Source organism: Lepidochelys olivacea, assembly GCF_965140295.1.
Source record: "Lepidochelys olivacea isolate rLepOli2 genome assembly, chromosome: 7".
NCBI lineage: Eukaryota > Metazoa > Chordata > Testudines > Cheloniidae > Lepidochelys > Lepidochelys olivacea.
Window position 1 is genome coordinate 93,389,800 of NC_140417.1, and position 25,924 is coordinate 93,415,723.

Genomic DNA, 25,924 nt, shown 5'->3' on the forward strand with positions numbered 1-25,924 from the left:
TTCCTGCCACCCATCCACTTTACCTGGTCTGCTCTCCAGATGTTCTCTACTCCTGGTTCCATGCCAGTTTCCCTTTTAGCCTCATCCCCAATATGACCTCTCTCTCTCTCCCCATTCCCCAGCTGGTGTCTAGCCCAATTACTGGGTAATGAGGGATGTAGATAATAATGTCAGGGGTGCAGGTGAGAGGGAAGGCTTCTGGCAGTGGTGTGACAAGCTAACTTGGAACCTATTCTTAAAGAGTCCTGACCTGCTCCGCCTCCCAGAGGCTGCAAACTCTTCTTCAGACCTGGCACAGCAGCTCCTTAGGTGAAATTCTAATGAAAAGCCTTACAAAACAGCTTGTTCTTAGCTGTCAGTCAGATAGGAATTAGCCAGTTCACTACAGTTTAAGGGTTGGAGTACTTTTTCCCTCCATGACAAACGCAGCACATAGAATCGTCATCGTACAGAATCCATAACCACAAAAAGGCATATTCCCCACATACTACAGTTTGAATTCCGCAGTATAAGCAGTTACAATTATATCACTGTAATGTTCCAAAGATTTAGAAAATGTAAAGCAATAAGCATACTTACCAGGGAATTTCACAGCTTGACAATAGATGACAAGATCTGAGAGCTCTGGTGCTATCTGTCTACTTTCCTTCTTATTTTGTGGAAGATAAAATTCTTCACCCAGTTCCATGTCATAAACCTAAGTGACAATTCAAGTGATGTATAATACAAAAGGTTTGAAAATGAAAGTATTCTAGCATACCTCATATACACACTTGATGTGGTTTTATCACATTCAGCACACATGGTTCTATATCCTCACATAATGGATTTATGCATGCATCTATTTTTCCCATTCGTTACCATATATTAGTACTATTTGTATTGCAGTAGTACTCAAAATACACCTAGATAACTTTAAAAATCCGGCCCTAAGTTACTTCTGAATCATAGCACGAGTGAGACCTAAGCAGCTCATTTTCATTCAACAAGAATATATTCAATGAAGACAAATGCAAAGTACTACACTTAGGAAGGAAATACCAAATACACAACTACAAAATGGGGGATAAATGGCTAGCTGCTGGTGCTGCTCAAATGAAAAGGACGTGGGGGTTATACTGGATCAAAAACGGAATAGGAGTCACTGTGATGCAGTTGCGAAAAAGGCTAATATTCTGGGTTATATTAACAGCAGCATCCTCTGTAACACATGGGAGGTAATTATCCCACTCTACTCGGCACTGGTGAGGCCTAAGCTGGAATATGGTGTTCAATTCTGGGTGCCAGACTTCAGGAAAGATGGGGACAAATTGGAGAGAGTTCAGAGAAGAGCAACAAAAATGACAAAGAGTTTAGAAAACCTGACTTATGAGGAAAGATTTTAAAAATGGGCATATGTAGTCTTGAGAAAAGAAAACTGAGGGGGGCCTGATAACAGTCTTCAAATATGTTAAAGGCTTTTATAAAGAGCACTGTGATAAATTGTTCTCCATGTCCAATGAAGATAGGCCAAGAAGAATTAATATGTAGCAAGGGAGATTTAGGTTAGATATTAGGAATAACTTTCTAACTATAAGGGTTGTTAAGCTCTGGAATAGGCTTCCAGTGGAGGTTGTAGAGTCTCTACCTTTGGAGGTCTTTAAGAAAAGGTTAGAGAAACACCTATCAGGGATGGTCCTACCTTAGCACTGGGGGCTGGACTTGATAACTTCTCAAGATCCCTTCCAGCACAACATTTCTATGATTCTGACGACGACACTTAAACTAATGTCTCCTCAAATAGGCTCATTCTCCACCCACACCCTCCACATCATTCTCCACACTATTTTTTTTATCCTGCACTCTTGAAAGCAGGAAACCAAGTATACGGAGGGCTTGAGACTTACTACCATTCAGTATGAGGGTTCATACCTAGACCAGATATCCCAAAGAATGCAACACCCAATAATGACCTGGTCATTTATCTGGTCATTTATTTAAGTGACTAAATAAATGGGAGCTCAGCTCTTGAAAATATGGCCACTAGTATTTTACCTTACTTGTGCCCCCATGTAACCTCTGATCACACTTGTGGAGTGCAGCAGCCTTGCAATCCCTGCTCAACATGACACAAAGAGTAACAGTATTCCTTTATATATTAAGGAATCACCAGTCAAGACCCTGAAGGGAGGCTTTCCATCCTACACTTTATTTTTAACCCCTTTTCATACATGTTTATCCATAGGTAGGGAGCTTCACTCAGCGTAAAGTAGAAGTGTGTGATTCATTTTGTCTTTATGAACAGAATGTCTTTAAAAACCAGTTTCTCATTTTACTTTTTGTAAATTTTACTAAAAGCAAAATGCAATTTTGCCAGTTAACTGAAAAAGTTGCACAACATAATACGTGCATAGTTGAGAGGAGGGGAAGGTTGATGTTCAAGTTGAACTTCCAGCGATAATCTGGGAGGTGAGACTCCCTGAGTGCATGGGAATAGCTCACATTAACAATGGCAGAATGTATGCATAATCATTAAGGGGAGACCTACACTATCTGTTACAATCTGAATATCATCAACCAACAGCTGTGAGACTTTGTCACAATTGGAAAAAACCTCAGAGAGAAAGACAGTACAACAGCTGAAAGAAAATTCCATAGAAGGTCTTCTTTAAATGAGTGAAAAATTATTTCAAATTCATATATTTTTGGTTTTTTTGTTTGAAATACTAGTGAAGATATTTTTTCACATGCTCTTGATGGAAAACAAGAAGGGTGGGAAACTGCGGGATAGAATACAGCTGCCATGGCCAATGAATACGCCAGGAGAGATGTCTGGACATTTTAGCAAAATTGCACAAAAAGAAAATGGGTAAAAGGGGCTGTTAAAAATGGGATGAACCAGCTGAAATAGTGAGAAAAAAATAAATGTAATCTTATGAATAAAGTTCCTTTTTGCCTGTAAAAGAAGACAATGCAAATATACACGCATCAGCACCATTTTTCTTCTAGTACGCATTTGAGGTAGAGAGACTCAGGTTTAATCACCTATCTGAGGCACTGTTTTATAAAGAGTATTGTCACATAAGCAAGCAAAATGGCAGAAGTTGGATTGTTAATGTGACAAATTAATACAGAAATTGACATTTCTTATGTTGAGCCAGTTTATATGCAGCCAATATACTGGTGAACTTTTTTTTTAAACTGACTTGATTTCAAGATAATGGAATACCATTTAAAGGGAGTTTCGTAATTTTGTCAGGTTTGTTTCCCAGTGTTTATTTTTTAAAATCAATTTTTGAAAAAAAAGTTATTTATTGGTGTTGTTTTCACTTCAGATTGAAAGAGAAAGATGCACATAGAAATTCACGATATTCAATACCCTCCAGGAATATACTGAGTGTGGATTTCTCTATGTATCTCATAATATTAATATACGTATAAAATACATTATGCTCTAATTATTACTGATTAACAACACAAAACTCACATAAACCTGGATCATTAATAAAAAAAGATTGCACAGATCTGTTCTAAATAAATGTATATTATCTTGATTTAAAACAGTATAAGATATCAAGTTGCAGTGGGGAAGGTTTAGATTGGATATTAGGAAAAACTTTTTCACTAAGAGGGTGGTGAAACACTGGAATGCGTTACCTAGGGAGGTGGTAGAATCTCCTTCCTTAGAGGTTTTTAAGGTCAGGCTTGACAAAGCCCTGGCTGGGATGATTTAACTGGGAACTAGGAATTGGTCCTGCTTTGAGCAGGGGGTTGGACTAGATGACCTTCTGGGGTCCCTTCCAACCCTGATATTCTATGATTCTATATATCTTTCAGGAAAAAGTCTAAAAGAGATTTTTCTTTTAAACTCTACTACGAAAACTATAATTTTAAATAATTATACTGATAAATTTATTGGCTTTCTTAAATGAATTGTGGACAGTGGGCCATATTTTGTCTTTGTTCTGTGCACAGAACTCCCATTGAACTAAATGGAAACAGTAAAGACTGAGTCAGTATACAGTGCACCCGAGCCTGGAAAAAATGTTCTGATGAGCCCAGCATTTTCAATATATCATGAGGAGTGTGTGTCAAAAATGAGTTCACAGTGAAGTACAATAATATCTGGTAAATTGCTTGGGTTTGGAAAAAAAGTAATCCTCAAATCTGATAAACAGTGTGTGTTCTATGGAATTATGAAAGTCATGAAGATAAAGCAAACTTTATAAGCTGCAGTTAAGTACTCTGCAAAACCATATGGTATTTATAAACAATGTTTGCTTTTTATATAAAAACTCAACTTACTTTCACAAACATCAGTTATAGCACTATACATATGGAGCATAATCATAGAAAATCAAGACTTGCGTAATTTTGAGAGTGAGATGGACAGTCTTTTATAAAAAGCAAGGGCAGGGAAGCTTAAACTGCATCAACAGAATTTGAAACAAGAGTGAATTACTATAATTGTGAATGGACACTGTACTTCTTTGCTAGATATGGACTGAGAGTAACCTCTTAGTCAGGCTCATAATAACAGTGTTGGCCAGGAGCCAACCAAGGAACCACTGTGATTGAGTCACAATATGCTTCCCGACTCCACCCTTCCTCTGGGGTGCTGCAGCATGGCTGTCTCCTCAAGTGGGCAGGGATGTAGCGGGGGACAGCCTCACCGACAGCAGAACTGGGCCACCACTGTTTAGATTATGTTTTTGAAACCCTTGCCTTTTATCAACTTTAGCAATCTTTTAAATATTTTAGAGTTCTTTATTAGCTCACTTTGCCACCACACACTAATGAGTTAATGAATATATTCCCACCTACAGCACAACCAACCAAGACTGTGTAGATTATCCAGATGGAATTTAACAACCACCTTCCATTAAAGTCAATTATTTTGTTTTATACTATTTTTCTCTGCTAGTAAGGTTAGGGACTTGATCCGATGCCCATTAAAGCCAGTGGAAAGACTTCCATTGACTTCAGTAGGCATTGGCTCACAGACTACAAATTTCTTTTCCTGTTTTTATTGCTGTTGCATACTGGTCTAATGAGCTCCATTTTGTGTCCACAATAACCTCTGAATCCTTTTCTTGACCCAGATGCTTGTTGCATTTACCTTATCTTCCCTAGGATGGTTCCCTGCTTCCAGATATTTGTCATTAAAGTGCATTTGCCATGTGATGATTCAGTCACCTGAGCAAATCAAATCCTTTTGAAGCTGGATCCATGTCAAAAGGTTTGGGGGAGAGGAAAAAAAAGTACTACCTTTCCTTTATTATTGTAAGTAATGCAATCAGTCTTCTTTATTCTCTTGGCAGTTTCTTCATTATATTCAAATTGCAGTTTATCACTGGATGATTTAGTCTCAGGTCGGTCTTCCAGAATGTTATCTAGAAATTAATTGATTTTAGATAAACAATATGCAGGCCAAGAATTAACTGCAAATTTTATTTCAACAAGTTGTTTTGGGTAAAGCACCTAGTTACATGTCTGAATAACCAACTGGCAAAAATAACTTGTTTATTGGTTAAAGCGTTTCTCCTTCATTGGTAATATTGTTTGTTAGGACGTTGCTCTTCTATGAAACCTTCTACACTGTCTTTTTTGTTCAGTAGATATTAAACCAGAAAATCGTTTAATAATACGAGTTAAATATTTCCACATCCTCTTTGGCAAATCAAGAAACAAAGAAACACAGGCTTGCCACCGAAAGTATTTAAGAGGCGATATTCTTGAATATTCAAGAATTGCAGAAGTTTATCAGTTAATATAGTTTAGTCAGTAATCAGTAATTTTAAAAGGTATCTTCACATTTCAGACTTCGATTCTCATGCTGCCCCCACTTCACACTGCCTATATGTTTGAGGCATTCTTCCCCATTAAAGAGCATGCCTCATGTACATGCTAGAGACTTACCCTGATTGGCCCCCCAAATTAGAGTGATTTATAAGAATGGAAAAACTGTTACAACGGGGAGCATTTTTTGTTTATTTTGGCTCTTTATACAGCATGTGTGTGTGTGTGTGTAATTTTGGACCACAATATCTTTATGAATAACCAATGTTTTTCCAATGATACCTGACCAGTAAATAAGGCTTAATGAAACCATTTGAATGCATTTTCAATTAATACAAAGGAGGTACCATATATTTACACTACAGACTTTTAACAAGTTGGAGACACAGTGCTGAAATTCATGCAGTTAAAATGCTCAACCAAATGGCTTTTACCTTCCTGGCTGTTAGGAGCGGGAGAAGCATTAAGGACATCAACTACAGGAAAACAGAGTCAGAAAGGGGATAAGAGTAAAGGAAATTAAGAAATACAGCCAGAAAAAATGAAAATTAAGTGTCAATTTTAAAACTATGAGCATTATGCAAAACTACAGCATAAAACTGAAATCTTCTAAAGTTTTCAGATGATTATTATTTAGATTAGTTCTGCCAAATATTATAATAGTTAAAACAAACAAATAGTGTAACCATTATATTAAAGCAGTAAAGCATGCCACAGGTTACTTTTTGTACTGCACTGTGCACAGACTTTTCCAGTCTTCTCCTACTGGAGCATGTTTCAAGTACAACTTATAGTGGGCAACTTGCAATTTCTTTCTGGCCAATATGTAAGAAACATCTGCACTCGAACAGCATATTTTCATCTATGCTACCTGAAGATTCTTCTACACAGGGAGAATTTTTCAGGTAGACAATTAAGCAGTCTTTCCAGCTATCTTGTGGAATGGCCTAAGACACTTTTGAATGTCTTAGGCCAATTCATTCCTAGTGTAACTTCACTGACTTCAGGAAAATGTCCAGACATGTCCAGGCCCCAGACTACAAGTGTATATGCTGCGCTCATAGAAGGATGTTCTGCACCTGTTCTGAATACTGTCCCTGAAAAACTGTTTGAATGTTGGCAACATGATTGAACTCTTAGCACAAAAATTACTAGTTTAACTTATTAATGACAGCAATGGCATGCTTGCAAACACATCTACATTGTAACTATGAGATCTGACTTGAACAAGGGCCTCTGATGTGGCCCTGCCCCATGAGCAGTCCAGAAAGAATAGAGTCAAAATCTCCAAAATCTCCCACTGTTCTAGTGAGGGAGAAAACTTTGCCAGGCCTATACCCAGTGCAACGTAGGCCACCAGACACCCAGGTACATCTATGCTATCAGGACCTCTGGGGAGATGGAGCCAAGGGTCTGCCCACTCCCTACCCATTTGTGTAGGCCACAGGTTGTAGTGGCTCTGCAAAGCCTGCTTCCCTTCCTGTGTTGCGATCTATGAAGTGTATGGCAAGATGGTAAGACAATGCCTTATGCCTCCTTATACCACTGCACAACCCAGGCCACTCTTCAGCCCTTAGGGAAAAGGAATTAATATGAAAAATGCATGAACTCTGAGGTGTTAAAACCGTAAAAGAAAACAGGGTTTATATAAGATACAGTACTTTGTACTTCATTTATATACACTATTATTTTGATGTAATTTAGAATGAATATAAGTTATCATTCATTATAAGTGATACTAGATTATACACTAACAAATACATAAAATGTGGAACCACCTAATTGTCTCATGCAAATGTCTCAATACATCTTGTTTGATCTATTCTAACTGAAGCAAATTTAAACAGTTAAAGTCAGTCATAAGTATGGAGAAACTTTATGAACCAAGAATTCTCAAAGTACAGCATTGTAATAACTATACTTCTTTACCATCAGAGAGAGATTCATAGTCATAGTCATATTCATCCTCTTCATCCTCCTCCTCTTCATTATTAGTGGTGGGGTTACCAGCATTGCCACCATTACTGGCCTGGGCTTGCATGTATGCGAGTTGGTGAGCCTACAGCATTAAAATAATTTTTAAAGCACTCAAATATTAAAACAGCAAAAAAGTTCTATTTATAATATTCTTATTCATATGTATCTGTTCAGTGTCCTGTTTTTATAAGAGGAAAAATAGCTATTCTAAGGGCTTGTCCACATGGGAAAGTTATAGCAGTAAAAAGTGAAGAGTGAATTTAAACATATATAGTTACACAGGTATAAATCCCCATGTGCCCACTGTTAGTCCAATATAAGAGTACCCTTTTTCTGGTTTAGTTTATGGCACTTTGGAAGCTGTTTAGACAAAACAAAAAAATCCAAAAAACATACGGGGAGTTAGTGGTTTAACTATAGTAGTTTGACTGGTGAAACTTTCCTGTGTACAGAAACCCCAAAATTCCCCCCCATCTCCCAAAATAGTTTATTTACTGTTAAATGATTCCATAAATGGGTTTAAATCTCCTCCTGTAATCTCTGAAAATCCGTGTAACATTGAAACCTGGATTACAGGAGTTGTCAATAAACTAGAATTTCAAGAAAGATCTGAATGTGAATCATACATAATTGTCCATCTTTTTGGATTATTTATTGGGCTTACATTTACCCAAAGTGAAAAGAGAGTCATTGTGGATCTACAGATAACATCACACTTTTGAAAAAGTCCAGTTCCCACTAAATAATGTATTTCACTACATGGGATGTTTGGCATCAATTCCAAGCCCTTGGTAACTGGAACAGTTATTGTACAGTCCCTGTGGAAAAAATGAAGGAAGGGCTGAGGCTGTATAGATTAAAATAAAAGGGACTGTAATGTAAAGGAAGCTTGCATTGTTGCATTGCATGGGACTCGATTTCCTTGTAAAGAGAAGACTTCAACCTCTGTAAGAGTATTTCATTCATTGCAAAAATTAAAAGATGGAGGAGATGTCACAAAAGGATATATACATAAATATTAAGAAATACTAAATATTTCAGGAAAATTTTCTACCTATCATATGGAAATACAGTTTAATAAAAATGGTAACATTCTGCCATAAAATAAAATCAATTGGTAGCAAGTGAAAAAAAATTTGTTTAACAAGAAAGTACCTGGCTTGAATATGGTAAAAATACAGCACAACTTTGCTAAATCCAAAAAGACAACAAAGTATTACAGAACAAAATGCACACACAAAAAAACCTTGGGGTGGCCTCTCCCCCTTTCTGAGCAAACATTTATTAGTGAAGTGTTTGGTAAGACTATATTACTTTTACCAAATATACTATGTTGTGTTTACCATGTATCATAATTAAAACTTAAAAACCACAAAAATAAACCAAGTATTTTTGTATTTATATTTTTATTTTATATATTTATATTATGTTGATATATAATCCACAGTGTGTTTCCCAGTGTGCATTAGACTGGTTCTTTTGTCCATGTTAAATTGGACAAACTTTAATGACTATTGCTTTTTTCCAAACCACAACTTAAATATCAGAATGTTTGTTAGGGAAATAATTTACCTTTTGTTTTAAAATATCCACTGGAGTTTGATGGGCTTTGAGTTTTTTGTTTTTCAGCAGCACTTTTCTTCTCAGTTGGTCCGGTGAAGGGAGCATTGGATCATCAGAGAAGTCACTCTCAAATAAAAACTTAGTTACCAGCTTATCTCCAAATACATTCTGAAATATTGAGAATACGTGAGATATCATGAAAAACAAAATCCCTGGACATGCTCTTTGAATGACATAATACACTATGACTAACCTTAAAAATTTCAGCCATCTTGCGTTGCTGAGGCAATGAACAGTGGTTCTCTATAGATATGATGATTGGCATATCAGATGTGAGAAAGGCACTGCGATCAATAGCTTCAACTACATCCTATAAGAATCAAAGTGTAAATTACAAGAGTTAGAATTCTCTAATTTGAAAAGCATAAAATATTTATAGTTGATTATTTCTGAGTATTGCTTCCATGATTCAAAATACAATATGACTTTATCATTGTCTGTTGCTAATCCAATTAGGGTTGTCTGCACTGCATCTAAGACTGTGCTTTCCAGCACGGGCAGACAGACACACGCTAGCTCTGCTTGAACCAACACACTGTAAAAATAGCAGTGTAGTTGAGGCTGCATGGGCCTCAGCTTGGCCCAGTCATCCAAGTATGTACCTGAGGGTCCAGACATGTTTGTACTCAGGTGGCTAACCCAAGCTTCTGCCCGTGCTACCCCGGCTACTCTTCTATTTGTAGTGTGCTAGCTTGAGCAATGCTAGCATGTGTCTGTCTACCCATGTTGGGAAGAACACTCGCTCCCATGTGCAGTGTAGACATATCCACATGCTGAGGCCTAGGCCCTAGGACCCTGTGAGGTGGGAGGGTCCCAGAGCCCAGGCTGTAGCCCAAACCTGAATGTCTGCACTGCAGTTAAACAGCCCCTTTAGCATGAGCCCCACAGGCCCACATCAGCTGGCACAGGCCAGCCACGGGTGTCTAATTGCAGTGTACACAAATCCATAGTGACTTATTTTCTTCTAGAAGGATAATTGTTGCTTCATTAAACTGGTATCATCATACAAGTGAACAAGTTATTAAACTTCTTTCTTGATTAATTTCTGTTTTCTGCAGGAAATTGTCAATATACCTTAAAAGGGATCTTAGTAGTGAGGGTATGTCCATGATAAATGATAGGCATCCCATCATCACCATCCCAGCAGTCTAATTCCACACTCCTACAGCCTTGTAAGAGAACCTGTAACACAAACGAATAATAGATCCCATGTGAACAGCAACTGTACAAAAACAAAGAGAGAAAAGGGGTTGCAGTGCTAAATGGCAGCTGGGGGAAGTTGCTGCCCATGAAAGCTACTTTACTGCAGTGTGAAAGAAAACCATGGAAGCTACTATCCCTAACAGTTGGATCTCACACACACACAGAGAGCAGGAAAATGAAGCATATTAGAAAGCAAGAATTTAAAAGAAAGGTTCCCATTAGAAATAGAAAGAAATTTCAGAAGCTACCAGAATTGCTCCTGGAGGCAGAGAGAATGGGAATTTGGTTGGTGAGTGGGGTCAGCTGTCTCCCATGCGGTGCCTCGTGCCCCAGGTAGGATGCCAGGCATCTGGTTTTCAACCAGAATGCCCAGTCGAAAAGGGACCCTGGCGGCTCCGGTCAGCACTTTTGTCCTTAGTGAGCTGGCCGAGCCATGTGTCCAGGATTCATGGCAGATAGAGCAGACTCTGAGATCCACGAAATTCCAGTGCAGCGCTGGTGCGTCTTCTATTTAAGGGGCAGCCTGACAAAAGCACCTGCCGGAGCCCCCACAAACCACACCAGGCAGAGTTGCCCAGAGCCTGCACCCCAAACCTCCTCCTGCGCCCCAACCCCCTGCCACAGCTTGGAGCACCCTCCCACACCCAAACTCCCTCCTAGAGCCTGCACCCCACACCCCCTCCTGCACCTGAACTCACTCCTGGATTTGGCAACCCCATCCCACACTCCAAACCCCTTGGCCCCAGTCTGGAGCCCCCTCCTGCACCCCAAACCCCTCATCCCCAGCCCCACCCTAGAGCCCTCACCCCCTCCTGCACTCAATCCCTTGCCCCAGCCTGGTGAAAATGAGCAAGGGGGCAGGAGAGCAAGTGACAGAGGAGGGGGGCTGGAGTGAGGCCTCAGGGAAGAGTGGGGCAAGAGTGTTCGGTTTTCTGAAATTAGAAAGTTGGCAACCCTAGCCCAGGGTACCTCTGTGATGCTCTGCTAACAATTTCTCCCTCAAAAGTCTTCTTAAACAAACTCTACATAGGGCTTTCTTGTTCATTCATCACCCTTCTAAAGGGGTTTGAGTTTATTCACATAAATAAATCTCCAAGATAAAACTCCAAGTCTGAAAACAGTGCATCAGTTTTACTCTTATCAGGTCACTCCCAGGCTTTTCCTGCCTGTAGTCTCAGGCTACAACTACACAGAAACCCAACCAAAAAACAAAACAGAACAAAAAACCACAGCAGCAAGTCTCAGAGCCCAGGTTAACTGACTCGGCCTTGTGTTATGGGGCTAAAAATAACAGTGTATATACTTGGGCTTGGACTGGAGCCTAGGGTCTGAAACCCTTCTCCCTCACTGTATTTCAGGTGACCAGGGCTCCAAGACTTACTGCTGTGGTTTTTCTTCTGCTGAGTAGAATCATAGAATATCAGGGTTGGAAGGGACCTCAGGAGGTCATCTAGTCCAACCCCCTGCTCAAAGCAGGACCAATCCCCAATTAAATTAGACATACCCTCAGTAGGGAAATCCCATGTCCCAGGTCTTTCTGCTGGAGCCTGCTCACTCACAGCAGACTCCAATTCACCCTATTACCAGGCCTTCCTGCCTATAGCTTTTCCTACTTTAGCAGGCCACCTCCAGGCCCTACTTTGCTGGAATCATAGGTCTCTGGCTTCCAAACCACCTGGTAACAAGGTCATCACTGCAGAAACCTGACTGCCTTCATTTCTTCCTACCATTCCCTGAGCTCCCCACTTTGCTGTAGCCATCTGCTGCCCTTAATAAGGAATCACCTGATTCAACCCAGGTTTGCTTCTAATCAGGATTGGCTAGCCCCAGACTCTCCAGCCCATAAGGGCAAGACACCTTGTCACAGCTGCCAAAACTGTCCCTTAAAGGGCCAGGAACTTACACTGGGAGAGAAATATTTACATCTTCCTGCCTGCAGAAACAAGTGGGTATCTACACAGATATTTTCTCCAGATGGAGAAGGGCCACTGCAAGATAGCCTTCTGGGCTACAACTTTTTATTGGAAATAAAGCTTTCTGGAATCTATCTATAACTTCAGGTAAAGTACATATATGATTAGGATGAAATTCACTTATCCTGCTCAAAGCCTTAGACAATGGAAGTACATTATGTCAGTGGAGGGGGCACCCTCACCCCACCCAGGGGAACAGGGCTGCAATAATGTTCCCATCTCATCTTATGGACCATTATTTTAGCCTATGGGCTGCTGAAAGAGTGCCTGCAGCTCTTTCACATCACTTGGGGTGTTATGGACAATGGATCCCTACCCTACCTCCTCCAACACTGCCATCCTGTGTGAGGCTGTCATAGAAACCTACTTCACAGCACCACTATGCAGCCACTTTACTCGTGGCTTTCTCACACACAGTCCACCTCCCCACCTCCAAACATACAAACAAAGGGCTGAAGTAGCACAGCCTGTCACACTTGAATGGATTTCTCTTTAACATGGTGAGTAATAAAAATCCCAGTCACAGGAAGTTTGATGTTTTCTGTAATATTTGTTGAATACACATATCAAAAATATAGTCCCAAAGCCCATAGAGAGAAATCAGTCTTTCCAGGTTTGTCACCAATTAGATACAGGGTCAGATAAATAGTGTAATATTCCTACAAGTATATTGTCGGGAGTGATGTTTTCATTAGAATTTTGTCTTTTCAGTACAATGTACAATATCTGAAGGGTGTTTCTGACATTTAAATGAACTAACATATTAGATCAGTCTTTCCTGTGGGAAAGTCTAATTTTAGTAAGTTAGGTCAAAATGACTAGTGTCTAAATGCTATGAATCTCAAACGAAACCCATTTTTTGCCTTAGTAAAAGCATTTGAACACAACTGTGCACACAGGCAGCTTTCCCACACATCATGTTTTCCTACATTTTACAAGCAGGGGCTCAGAACATTTGGGTTTTCAAAGCAAAAAGGCCATGTTTCTGTGACTTCTTAGTTAAACAAACAAGTTCATGCTGAAAACTATGCAGCGATCTAACTCTGTATACCTGGCTGTAAAGCTCTACTGATGATTCTCCTTTAAGCTGATGGCCTGTGAGGTATGTATTGTGTGAAGACTCAATGTAATAATATGACAGTGGTAGTTGTAACTCTTCAATATTCTCTTGTGACTCATCATTTTTTGAGGCAAAATTGTCTTTATCCATCAAAAACCTAAAGGTGCAGAAATAATAGTTTGTGACAAATATTTAGCAAAATGCGCACAAATAACATCACGTGTATGTTAACTTCATATGTGATTAATTACCTTGCAAATCCTTCAAATGACAGTAGCCCCTGCTGGCACATATTGACACTGGGTTCAAATTTCTGTAAGAAACAGTAAGAGAACAATATTATTTTGATCAAAAGAAATACGTATCACATGCTTTAGGTAAAAGGCTTTCATTCATTTTTTACAATGTAATTTGTACATCAAACTAATAAGCTGTATTTATGCAGTCTGAATATCATTCAGAAGTGTCTTCACTATATTGATAATAGTTATAGGAGTTAGCAAAGTCACTAAATATATAAAATTAATAATATTGCAGAGCTTACAAATGTAGAATGTTGATCTAGATTATTATTTAAAATCATGCATGTTCTTATTCTTATATATAATACTCAGTGCGATCATCTAAAAGGAAATAACTATTTGTATTTACTCACCAGTGTTCAACAACACATCAACTTGCACAAAATCATTCTGAAGTTCCCCTAGACATCCTGATTTTTTAACCTTGCTGTAAATGTATATTGCACATACTTGCCTAACATTTGAACTGTTCAAAATGTTTTGACAGTTTTGTTAAACCCTGTAGAGTACGGACTTAATTTTGGATTGCATTAGACAAAAATAAAAAGGAATAAAAATTTACATTATGGTAGCTAGTTATTCAATTTTTATAACACAATGGACACAAAACTCAACTCGGATCATTTTGTCCACATTCAATGGAGGTAAGACACATTATAGAAATGCAACATTGATCTCATGGAAAGGGACTATTGGGTACACTGTGTTTAGAGAAGTTTCATGCAAACTGAGGGAACAGAATTGGCAGTGGTTCCAAAGGAGGAAATCAAACCTTCATATAGGTGATACAGAAGGTACTGTTCTGGAGACTGCACAGAGAACACGTGCAGGGGGAAAAAATGGAGGAAACAAAAACCCCTACAAAATGAATAGATGCATTGCAAAATGTTTATATTACAGACCTGGATAATACTGAGGATTTCATCATAGGTGCAGTGTTCACCTTGGCAATTCACTAAGAAGTCATTGAGTTGCTGGATTCCCACTCCAAATATTCCCAGTGATGTGCTTTCTACTCCAGTACCATTAGTTACAATACTAGCAGCAGCAATGGCATCAGATATCTGTCTCTGGTTTTCTGATAGTTGCTGTCTACTATTAATGAACAAACCCAGATCTGATACATTCCTGGTCAATAAATCTAAAAGATAATAAATATGAACATAAATATTTGAGGAGTTTCATTTTATCACCTGGAGATAAATTAGGCGAGTACTATTCTATTATTCATACCACATGGAATTATTCAAAGGAATTAAAATTGTATTCACTGGAAAAAATCAATTTTCAATAATTATGGATCAAATCCTGAAATTCTTAGCCAAGAGTTAGTCAGGCAAGATTCCTATTTACATCAGTGGAACTCTTTCTTTATTGAGAGCTGAGTGAGTTCTTCAGGATTTGGCTCTCTCTCTCTCTCACACACACACACAGAGAGTAATGCACTTTTGGTAAATCTTATGTGAAATAAAACTTTCTGAATTTGTTAAACTTCTTAAAATTAGTTAAACCAGTTGTGTATGGATGGCATGTGATGAACTGTTATTATGGAGCTGTGGTAGTGACCCTTTAGTTAAGGTTGCAACTCACTGTCAATTGTAAGCCTGATTCTGCCCCCCACTTCAACAGGATTTTTTAACAATGCCAATAATTAAAATAGTTCAGTTCTCTAAAGTGTTATTTTCTTGCTGAAATTAAATTTAACAAACCTAAATCAGGTTGGAGTTCACTGGTGTTCTCATCAATTTTCAGATTAGTATAAAGTGGAGTAGAATCAGAACCTGATCGATTGCAGGGTACAGCATAGACATCAAAGAGGTCTTTAAGATCCTTGCGGCTTCGAACACTAGGATACAGGAAGAATGTTAACTTTGTGCTTTTTTTCTTAAAATAGATTTTCACCAACTTTGATGTGATGAATGTGATTAATCAAATAGATTTTACCTGAAAGACTTGAAAAGCTCTACAAATTCAACAAAACTCATATTACTATCGGAAACCATGAAGTTCTGAAACCCCTTCAATCCTCCTTTGACTCGGCCATGCCAGCTACTGCTGCTCCAAGTACTGAAACAAAATGAGATTGCTGTTATTTTCTTATATTTAACTTCCACTGATTGTGAAATATTAGGCAGCATTGCCCTAGAGGTCTATTCTAAGCTTTCTTTCATATATTTATTATCAATATTTGAAAGAAGGAAACAAAAACAATACTTCTTAGTGGATAAAATCAGAGTTTGTATTTTGATTCTGTACTTCCAATGGAGAAATACACTCATTCCCTTAAAGACCACTGCAAACTTTGCCAAAGCAAATAAATAAATTCTATTGAAACCTTTCCATGCATGGAAGAATCTAATTTAAATAGGCACAAACCAACAAGTTTTCTTTTTTTTTCACTTAACAAAATAATCCTATTATTGCTATAGCATGAAACCTAAAAGAAATATGTCCTGCTGTTTATGAAGATCACAGGAAGTTTGCTTTTAGTATTTTATCAGCAAGACAATTAAAATGGGAAACATGCTGGAAATGTACAGAATTCCTTAAGGTATAATGCTAGCATAATAAATAAATGATTCTTTCTGGATTATATGCAGAAAATAAAGGTGTCACACATTTGGACATCTCCAACAGCTGGGTGTATCGGTGAGGCAGGGAGGTGCTCAGTAGGGGGGACCCCTGCCTGCCGATTCCAGCAGGCGACACAGGCTGTAGCCCTCCCCTCTATTTCCCCAATCACATGGAATAGAGGAAACAGGGATGGAGCTAGTCCCCAGAAGCAGCCAGGGCTTCCCAAGGAACAGCCAGGAATATCAGAAGTGGCACACAGAAGTTAAGCCATGGCTACCCCACTTTTTCATTCAGGCTTGATCTCTTGTAAGGAAGAATTACCATTTGGGGCACCCTCCTCCTCAAATTTATTTAGCGTGTGCATAGTTGTCTAGCCAAGCAATGGTATCTTCAGTGGCATGATGCAGTTCTTCTAGGCCACCACTGAACCTAGTCAGCAGGTATTCATCGACAATGTGCGTTATTGTCTGTGTTGCGCCGCAGCTGCACAAAGGGCTGTCACAAAGGCCCCAGCGATACTGGTTAGCTGTGCAGATGTAACCCACACACTTCCTGGGTGTGGTTTTCTGTCCCATCTAATGGCACTGAGACCACTTAGAGAGAGAGATTAATGAGTTTGATCTACAGCCTTAGCTAACAAGCAGTTTGGTTTTTAGCTCATGCAATAGAGGCTCATGCACTAAGCTCCAGAGCTCCCCGGTTCGATTCTGCCTGCTGACAACTGGGGGTCTGTGGGTGTTACACAGAGACCTTGCCCGATCTAGAACCTGTTCAACAGGGACCACTGGCGACGGGGCAGGTCAAAACCAGGCGGTCAAATTGTGGGGTTGGTGACGAGGGATTGGTTGGGGGTTATAACAGATATCCATTCCTCTCACCAGAGAGTTTCCGCCCTAATATCCTGGCATGGCAGATGAGACCATAATAGGCAACGTGACGGAAAACATGCAGCTGGTGGTTTAAAAAGGTCATTGTGCAGTGGCAGGCTTCAGTTGGCGCGTACTTTCTCCAGTAACTTGCCTGATATGAGGAGGAGCAATATTGCTCAGAACTGGAAGCCATGAGAGTGGAGTCAGACACAGAGTGCCAGAGATGATACTCATGGTGGCATATAACTGTGTATCCACCAGTTTGGTGTGTGACGATCGACTCCAAAAAGGTGCTCAGTACTACCCCACTGAATATGAGGTGGCAAGAGCTGACATCCACGAAGTTGGAGCACAAGCACCCCATGATGAACCTGCCAGTTTGCTAAGAAGATTGTTGCGCGTCTTAACTTTAGCTGCTGTCTTCTTCTGGTGGGTACGGTAACTCAGTGTGTGGTCTAAGGTCACACCTAGATAGACTGGTTCTACTTCATGCTTCACCTTCTGACCATTCAGATAAACATTCAGTCTCGGGTTGTGCTGGCGTGATGAAGATGGAACAAACTGGAGACTGTTTTTATGATGCTTGGCTGCAGGCGCCAAGTCTTACAGTAGTCAGCTAACTTTATTGTGTCCCGATTTAAGTGCATCAAGCTCGTGAAATATCCAGGCCTGGGTACCACGGCAGAACAAGGTATCACAGGCTTCCCTCCTTCACCCACACGGATTAAGGGAAGGGAAAGCAGAGTAGAATCTCTTGAGTGTGAATTGAGGAATGATCACAATATTAAAAATAAGTGGTTGCTTAGGTGTAAGTGATGGTGACTTGATTACATTTTATGTCCAAACAGAATCAAAACCAATAATATATATAATATACCTGGAGATTTAAAAAGGCCAATTTCACAAGTTGAAAACAATTATGAACCAAATCAGCTGTGAGAAAGAATGTAAACAGAAAAATGTGAATAACAATTGAGAACTGTTTAAGAACATGTTACTAGATGCCTAAAACCCAGAGTCTAACAATTGATAAAGAAGGCTACATTGGTTAAAAACAACCTGGCTCAGAGGGGATTTGAAAACAGCTATACAATAATAATAAACCCCAATATATAACAAATGGAAAAAAGGTGAAGTTGCTAGCACTTAATACAAATTAGAAGTTAGGTGTTGAAGAAAATTGATAAAAGAAGCAAAAGGACATAAGGAAACATCTATGGTCAAAAGTGTTAAAAAAGGCAGAGGTGTTCTATAAATATTTCTCTTCTGTATTTGTGAAAAATTTACATGATGTATTGATATCACATAAAGATGATGAAATGCTTTCCATTCCAACTCAAGAGGATGTTGAACAGCAGCTACTAAAGTTAGATATTTTTTACTTAGCTGCTCCAGATAACTTAAATCCAAGACTTTTTAAAGAGCTGGCCAAGACGTTCTCTGAACTGTAACTGATGATTTTCAATAAGTCTTGGAACACTGGGGAAGTTCCAGAGGATTGGAAGAAAATTAATATTGTTCCAATATTTTAAAAGAGTAAACAGGATTACCTGGATAAATATAGGCCTGTCACCTTGACATCAATTCTGGGCAAAATTATGGAATGGCTGATATTGGTCTTGATGAATAAAAATTAAAAGAGGGTAATAAAATTAATGCCAATCAACATGCGCTATGGAAAATATAGGTTCTCAAACTAACTAGATATTTCTTTTTGATGAGATTACAAGTTTGTAGTTGTAGTTTGTGTTGTAGTATAAATAATAATATTAACTTGAACTAGATAACTTCTGGGCTTTTATAAACCTAGAAAAAGCATACAATAAAGTGGATAGAAGGATGTTCTCGCCAGGGCTGAAGAAACATGGAGTGTCTGACAATTTAATAACTATGGGTTTAAAATATAGTTGCCATGGTCCCCACAGAGCCAGAATTTTGGCACTCATGAAGCAGATAGGGGGAAGACTAGGAAATGGGGCTGAGTGACTCAGTTACATAACTTTTCCATACCACTGTGGCTTTGATACTTTATTTGACAAAAACAACCAAGCTTTTATATCCATGCTAAATTTCTGTTTAGTACATTTGAACCAACCCTCCAACCCAACAAACCCTCCCCCAAGCACTCTGGCCAACTAATAAGAATACTGGACAGCAAAAAGTAAAGTAAGAATACTATTCAGAGAAATGCAAGGTTTTCTTTAGCCAAGGAGAGTGAGCTATTGGAGATAGTTCTCAACCCCATAAAGATAATATACAGGATCAAATCCTGTTTGACTTATTCACATGAATAGTCCAACTGAAGGAAATAAGACTTATATCTGGACCAGGACTGAAACTAGGACTGCAGCATTTGACCCTATACAAAGATAAGGGATCTGCACTGGAGCACACTGCACCCCAAGCCTTGGGGATTCACTTCACTGCTCTGCAGCCGGCAGCTGGGTGTGTGTATTCTTCCTCTGAAACCTACATTTTATGTCAAACTTCAAAATAAACAGCCAAAAAAAAAAAAACCCCAGACAAAAACACCATCATGGAACATCCCATTTTAAAAATTTTAAAGTGCAAAATTTCATTTTAATAGTTTGACAGCCCTGGACACTGATGTCTTAATTATCCTGAGAACAGGTGCACATGGGCATTTCCCCACCAATGTGACTCAGCCTAGAGGCGGAGAGCCAACTCGAATCAGATTAGATGGTAGTTCAGTATAAACTCTTCTCAAACTGCAGTCATTCCACTTAGACAGCCGCCGAAGGAGCTAGTTATGCAACTGATGTACTCGTTCGCTCATTATGCACATCTGAGTCCCATCAATAGTACCGCCAGTTAGGAAACAGGATGGGCAGTAGCATTTTCCCACAGTGCATCATGTTCTTAGGGCTAGAGTGTCAACATGTGGGGTGGTGGCAGCAAGCACTTTGGGATGTGTTTACTTTGACTCGGATATATGCACTGGAATGGGAATGCCAGAACCCTGGATTCGAGTATAGGTCAGGAAATTCTTAACTTAGGGTTAAAATGCAATATAGATGCTCAAGCCCACGGTTCCCTGACATGGGTCAGCTGACTTGAGTCTCACTAACCATTGGCTTACACTGCTGTGTAGACATAGCTTTAGAGGCACAGCACAGAATCTCACCCAAAATCTTGAAAAGTGTTGAACACATACTTGAGTACCCATACCTCTCATTAAAATCAGTGGGAGTTATGGGTCCTCAGGATTTATGAGTATGGAATTGTGGCATGCGTATGGAATTGTGGAATGCTACAATACAGTCAACAACAGATTTTTCTTGCCTGTGCCAAATGAATGGCACACTGAAATATTACAAAGTTCCAGGTGCTCTACATATAGGGAACATCAATTATTTTGGCAAATGAAATGAAACATAACATAGATTTTCAAAATTGGGAAGCAACTGCTGTGGCATCAATTTGTGATGCTTTTTCAATGTACTGTGAACTAAATTTGTTATAGCCTTTTTGAAAAATATAACATGAAAGCCATATAGTAGAAATAAATCTTGATGTATACATCCATTGGTCCTGCATGATGGAGTGCGGAACGGCACACTGTATGTAAAGAGAACAAAAAAGCCTTAGAAAGTGACTTTCAAGGCAAAAGCAGCCAGTTTAGCACTACAGATATAGAATATCAGGGCTGGAAGGGACCTCAGGAGATCATCTAGTCCAACCCCCTGCTCAAAGCAGGACCAATCCCCAATTTTTGCCCCAGATCCCTAAATGGCCCCCTCAAGGATTGAGCTCACAACCCTGGGTTTAGCAGGCCAATGCTCAAACCACTGAGCTATCCTTCCCCCATCCATCAGCAATGATCTTTTCATGCTGTTTACAGTTGTCTTTCCCTCCTTCCTTATTGTCCCTACCCACACTATTCATTATGTTATCTGTCTCATTTAGACTGGAAGGTCCCCACGGCAGGGACTTTGTCATCTTGTATGCCGGTAAAGTGCCATGCACACCTATGGTATAATAAAATAAATCATAAATAATAATAATGAATTACCACTGCACAGTCAAAAGTAAATAAAGGACTGAAAAGTACTTCAAGTAAAAAGAGAAGAGAAATCTGTGGGAAAGGGAAGGTTCCCCAAAATATCCCTGTTATTTCCTGGAAAAACAGAGCAACTTCCACCAGAAATCCTAGTGCAGGTTTATGCTTCTTGAAGTTGAACTAACTTGTGCAAAGCACCTATGCAATACAGTTTACACAGCTGAAATACTTCAGTTAATGACCGTTACACACATGGAGCATCTGTGACCAAAATCTGTGCAGATGATCTCTGGGATATCCAAGAGCTGGAAAAGGTAAGCTCCATACTGATGTATATCTAGGCGAGCACTTCAGTCATAACTTATAATGTTAATAATTAGATTTTTAAAAAGTAAAGTACTGATTTTGTCCCTACCTAGCCTGACTCTTGCTTGAAGATGACATTACAGGAGAGGAGACTGGTCTGATTGGTGCAGATGCCCCGGGTGCTAAGCTAGGAGATCCAGATGCAGTCAGAGAATGAGCTCTTCTAGATGGCAGAGTGTTAGAGGCAGTCGCAATATTCTGATCTATGAAAGAAAACAAAATTTTGCATCACTAGTATTTTTTCTACACAACACTCATATACTATCACTGAATTAAACTGAGTAAAACCCCAAAGAGTTTCTAAATTTGTCTTGTATCACTTAAAAACATATCTTGAACAGTATTTTATGAATATTAGGTCTTGTTAGCACTATAAAGTTAATGATTATAGTATTTATTATTGAAAATTCATTGTAAAAGCAATCACAGAAAAAACCCCGTTACCTACTTTTTGTAACTGTTGTTCTTCGAGATGTGTTGCTCTTGTCCAGTCCATTCTAGGTGCGTGAGCACCCATGGGTGCAGTCGTCGGAGATTTTTGCCTTAGCGGTATCCGTAGGGTATTTGTCTTTGGCGCCCTATTGAGTGCCGCACTCATGCATCAGTATGTTAGGTGCTGGCAGCCCTACATCCTCTCAATTCCTTCTTGCCTGCAACTCCAACTGAAGGGCAGGAGGGTGGGTAATGGAATGGACATGAGCAACACATCGGAAGAACAACAGTTATGAAAGGTAGGTAACCATTTTTTCTTCTTCAAGTGCTTGCTTACATCGATTCCATTCTAGATGGCTCACAAGCCATATCCATGGATGTGGGCTCTGAGTTCATGGTCATGCAGCTTGCAACACTGTTCTACCGAAGCCAGCATCGTCTCAGGCTTGCTGGGTAAGCACAAAATGAGTTGTAAACATGTGGATAGATGACCAGGAAGCAGCCCTGCAGATATTTTGAATCGGCACCTGGGCCAGGAAGGCCGCCAACAAAGCCTGCACCCTAGTTGAGTAGGCAGTCACAGTTGCCGGTGAAGGCACTTTCACCACCTCGCAGCAGTAATGGATGCAGGCCGTGATCCAGGATGAAATCCTCTAAGCGGACACTGGGCGACCTTTCATCCAATCTGCCACCACAACGAATAACTGCACTGACTTGCGAAACGGCTTAGTCCTGACAATGTAGAAGGCAAGCACCCTCCTGACGTCCAGGGCATGCAATTTGCGCTCTTCTTCTGATTTATGAGGCTTCAGAAAGAAGACAGGTAAGTATATGTCCTGTCCGGTATGAAACTGTAAAACTGCCTTGGGCAGGAACGCTGGATGCGGCCGCAGCTGGACCTTGTCCTTGTAGAACACTGTATACAGCAGCTCCAAAGTAAGCACCCTGATCTCAGAGACCTGGTGGGAAAATGTTATCGCAACCAGGAACGAAACCTTCCAGGAGAGAAGTAGAGCAGGAAGCCAGAGGCTCGAAGGGGGACCCATGAGCTGCGACAGCGTGAGATTCAGGTCCCAGGGAGGAACAGGATCCCAGGTGTGCAGGTAGAGACGCTCCAGACCTTTCAAAAACCAGACCATCACGCCGTGAGCAAAGACTGACCTGCCTTGGAATGGAAGGTGGAAGGCCAAAATAGCGGCCAAGTGGACTTTGATTGATGATAGGGACAATCCCTAGAGCTTGAGGTGCAGAAGATAGTCCAGGATTGCCTGCAGGGGGGCCTGCTCGGCCCAGATACTGCGGTCCAAGGTCCAGCATGTGAGCTTTTTCCACTTGGCCAGGTAGGTCCCTCTGGTGGAGGGCTTTCTGCTTCTAACAAGACCTGTTGGACATGGGCCAAGCATTCCCGTTCTTCTGCATTTCACCATGCGGTAGCCATGCTGCCAGGTGCAGCACCGCCAAGTTTGGGTGCCGAAGACTGCCATGGTTCTGGGACAGCAGGTCCTGCCAGAGAGGCAGCTGTAGCAGGGTGGCCGCCGAAAGGTCCAGTAGCGTGCCGAACCAGTGCTGTCGAGGCCACACAGAGGCTATCAGGATCATCTTCACCCTGTCCTGTTTGATCTTCATGAGGACTCTGTGGATTAATGGGACTGGTGGAAAGGCATACATCAGAGCCTCCAACCATGGGAGCAAAAAGGTATCTGACAGGGAGTCCCTGCCCATTCCCCAGCTTGGACAGAACACATGGCATTTCCCAATCCTACGGACACGAACAAGTCTACCTAGAGACTCCCCCACCAGTGGAAGATTATTCCGCCTCTGGATGGAGTGATGACTTGTGATGAGATGAGAAGATTCTGCTGTGGCGATCTGCTAACATGTTCCTGGCCTCGGGCAGAGTGTGACAGGTGGAACATACAAGATGGATAGCATGCTGCACAAAGAAATGTATGACATCGCAGCGGTATTGTCCGTCAGGACCTGTACCACCTTGCCTTTCAGGTGGGGCAGGAAAGCCTGGCAGGCCAGAGGAACCACTTTGAGCTCCCTGTCATTTATGTGGAGGGCCAGATCATTTCACAACCAGTGGCCTTGCATGCTCAGCTCACCCAGGTGGGCTCCCCAGCCCAGGTCTGAGGCATTGGAAACCAGGGACAGTGATGGGGCTGGGGCCGCAAAGGGAACTCCCTCAACCACCAATCCAGGAACGACCAGATATGAACTGGCACCCTGACTACGCAGTCTAGATCATTCCGGTTGGGGATGTAGACTAATGCCAACCACACTTGCAGTGGGTGGAGATGGAGCCAGGCATGCCGGACCACATGCATACAAGCAGCCATGTGGCCTAACAATCGCAGGCAGTTGCGAGCAATGGTGAGCAGGTAGTTTTTCACAAGGGAGAGCAGGTCTGACATGGCCTGACAACATGCTTCTGGAAGGAAGGCTCTGGCTCATGTGGAGTTGAGAACCGCCCCAACGAACTCTATCCATTGCACCGGCCTTGAGTTCTATTTCTTTTTGTTATCAACAGGTCCAGGTCGCGGCAGATGGAACATACCAGATCGAGACTCATCTGCACCTGCTCCCGAGATCTGTCCTTGATGGCCAATCATCGAGATACAGGTAGACCTGAACTTCTCAACACCTCAGGTAAGTTGTCACTGGTATCATACGTTTTGTGAATACCCTGGGGCAGATGAAAGACCAAAGGCAGTGCCATGAACTGGAAATGGTACCCACCCACTATAAAATGGAGGAATCATCTATGACCTTGGAAGATGGAGATATGGAAATAAGCATCCTTCAGATTGAGGGCAGCGTACCAGTATCCTGGATCCAGGGAGGGGATGATGGAAGCCAGGGAGACCATGCAAAACTTCAACTTCCTGAGAGACTTGTTGAGGCTCCGCAGGTCCAGAATGGGTCCCAGGCCACCTTTTGCTTTTGGGATTATGAAATATCGGTAGTAGAACCCTTTTCATCTCATGTCCGAGGGGCCCTTCTACTGCCCTCAGCTGCATGAGGTTTTCGACCTCTTGAACAAGGAGTTGCTTGTGAGAAGGGTCCCTGAAGAGGGACGGGGAAGGATGGGGGGTGGTGAAAATTGCAGGATGTAGCCCTGAAATACAATCTCTAGCACTCAACGGTCCGAGGTGACACACGACCAGACCGAATGGTAGGGACAAAGACTGTTGAGGAAAGAACGAGGAGGATCCGGAGAGTGGACTGGGGCATCACTCTCGAGTGCACCCTCAAAATGAGAGCTTCTGGCCCCCGTCATGCTTTCCTGGGCTGGGTTGTGCAGGTGAGCAGGAGGAAGGAGGGCAGCAACGACTAAAATTCATGTCTCTATCCCTTCTCCTTGCAGGACCTTGTTGAGGTTGCCAAGGCCTTGGTGGCGGGAGTGGCCAGAACGGCTTCCTTGCCAACTGCAACATATGCAGACTGAGCGAGTGAAGGGTGGCCCAAGTGTCCTTCAGACGGTGTAGCCTCGCGTTGGTCTGCTCCGCAAAAATACCATTCCCATCGAAGGGAAGATCTTGGATCAAGGCCTGCATTTCTGAGAACAGCCCAGTGGTCTGAAGCCAGGAGCTGTGCCTCATGACCACCGCCGATGTGACCACCCGAGCTACCGAATTGGCTGTGTCCCAGCCATCTGGAGGGAACACCTAGCCACTGCCGTACCCTCCTCCATCAGGGCCCCAAATTCCTGGGCTGAGTTCTGGGGCAGGGATTCCTCAAAC

General features: G+C 41.1%; 1 protein-coding gene across 2 annotated transcripts in view; it reads right to left on the bottom strand.

Moving 5' to 3' along the window:
- The window catches only part of PLCE1 (phospholipase C epsilon 1), a 325,202-nt gene that overhangs the window by 40,594 nt on the left and 258,684 nt on the right, over positions 1-25,924 (bottom strand). Inside the window, exons 11-23 of one of the 2 annotated variants that reach the window (XM_084634850.1) lie at positions 21,796-21,949; positions 15,861-15,983; positions 15,626-15,762; positions 14,819-15,057; positions 13,866-13,927; positions 13,606-13,771; positions 10,453-10,560; positions 9,572-9,688; positions 9,328-9,486; positions 7,708-7,837; positions 6,213-6,254; positions 5,248-5,372; positions 580-697 (exon numbers count right to left, since the gene is read on the bottom strand). In XM_084634850.1, the coding sequence (XP_084490976.1) occupies positions 580-697; positions 5,248-5,372; positions 6,213-6,254; positions 7,708-7,837; positions 9,328-9,486; positions 9,572-9,688; positions 10,453-10,560; positions 13,606-13,771; positions 13,866-13,927; positions 14,819-15,057; positions 15,626-15,762; positions 15,861-15,983; positions 21,796-21,949 (1,680 nt within the window). The remainder of the gene's footprint in view (positions 1-579; positions 698-5,247; positions 5,373-6,212; positions 6,255-7,707; positions 7,838-9,327; positions 9,487-9,571; positions 9,689-10,452; positions 10,561-13,605; positions 13,772-13,865; positions 13,928-14,818; positions 15,058-15,625; positions 15,763-15,860; positions 15,984-21,795; positions 21,950-25,924) is intronic. The other variant, XM_084634851.1, reaches the window with a different exon arrangement.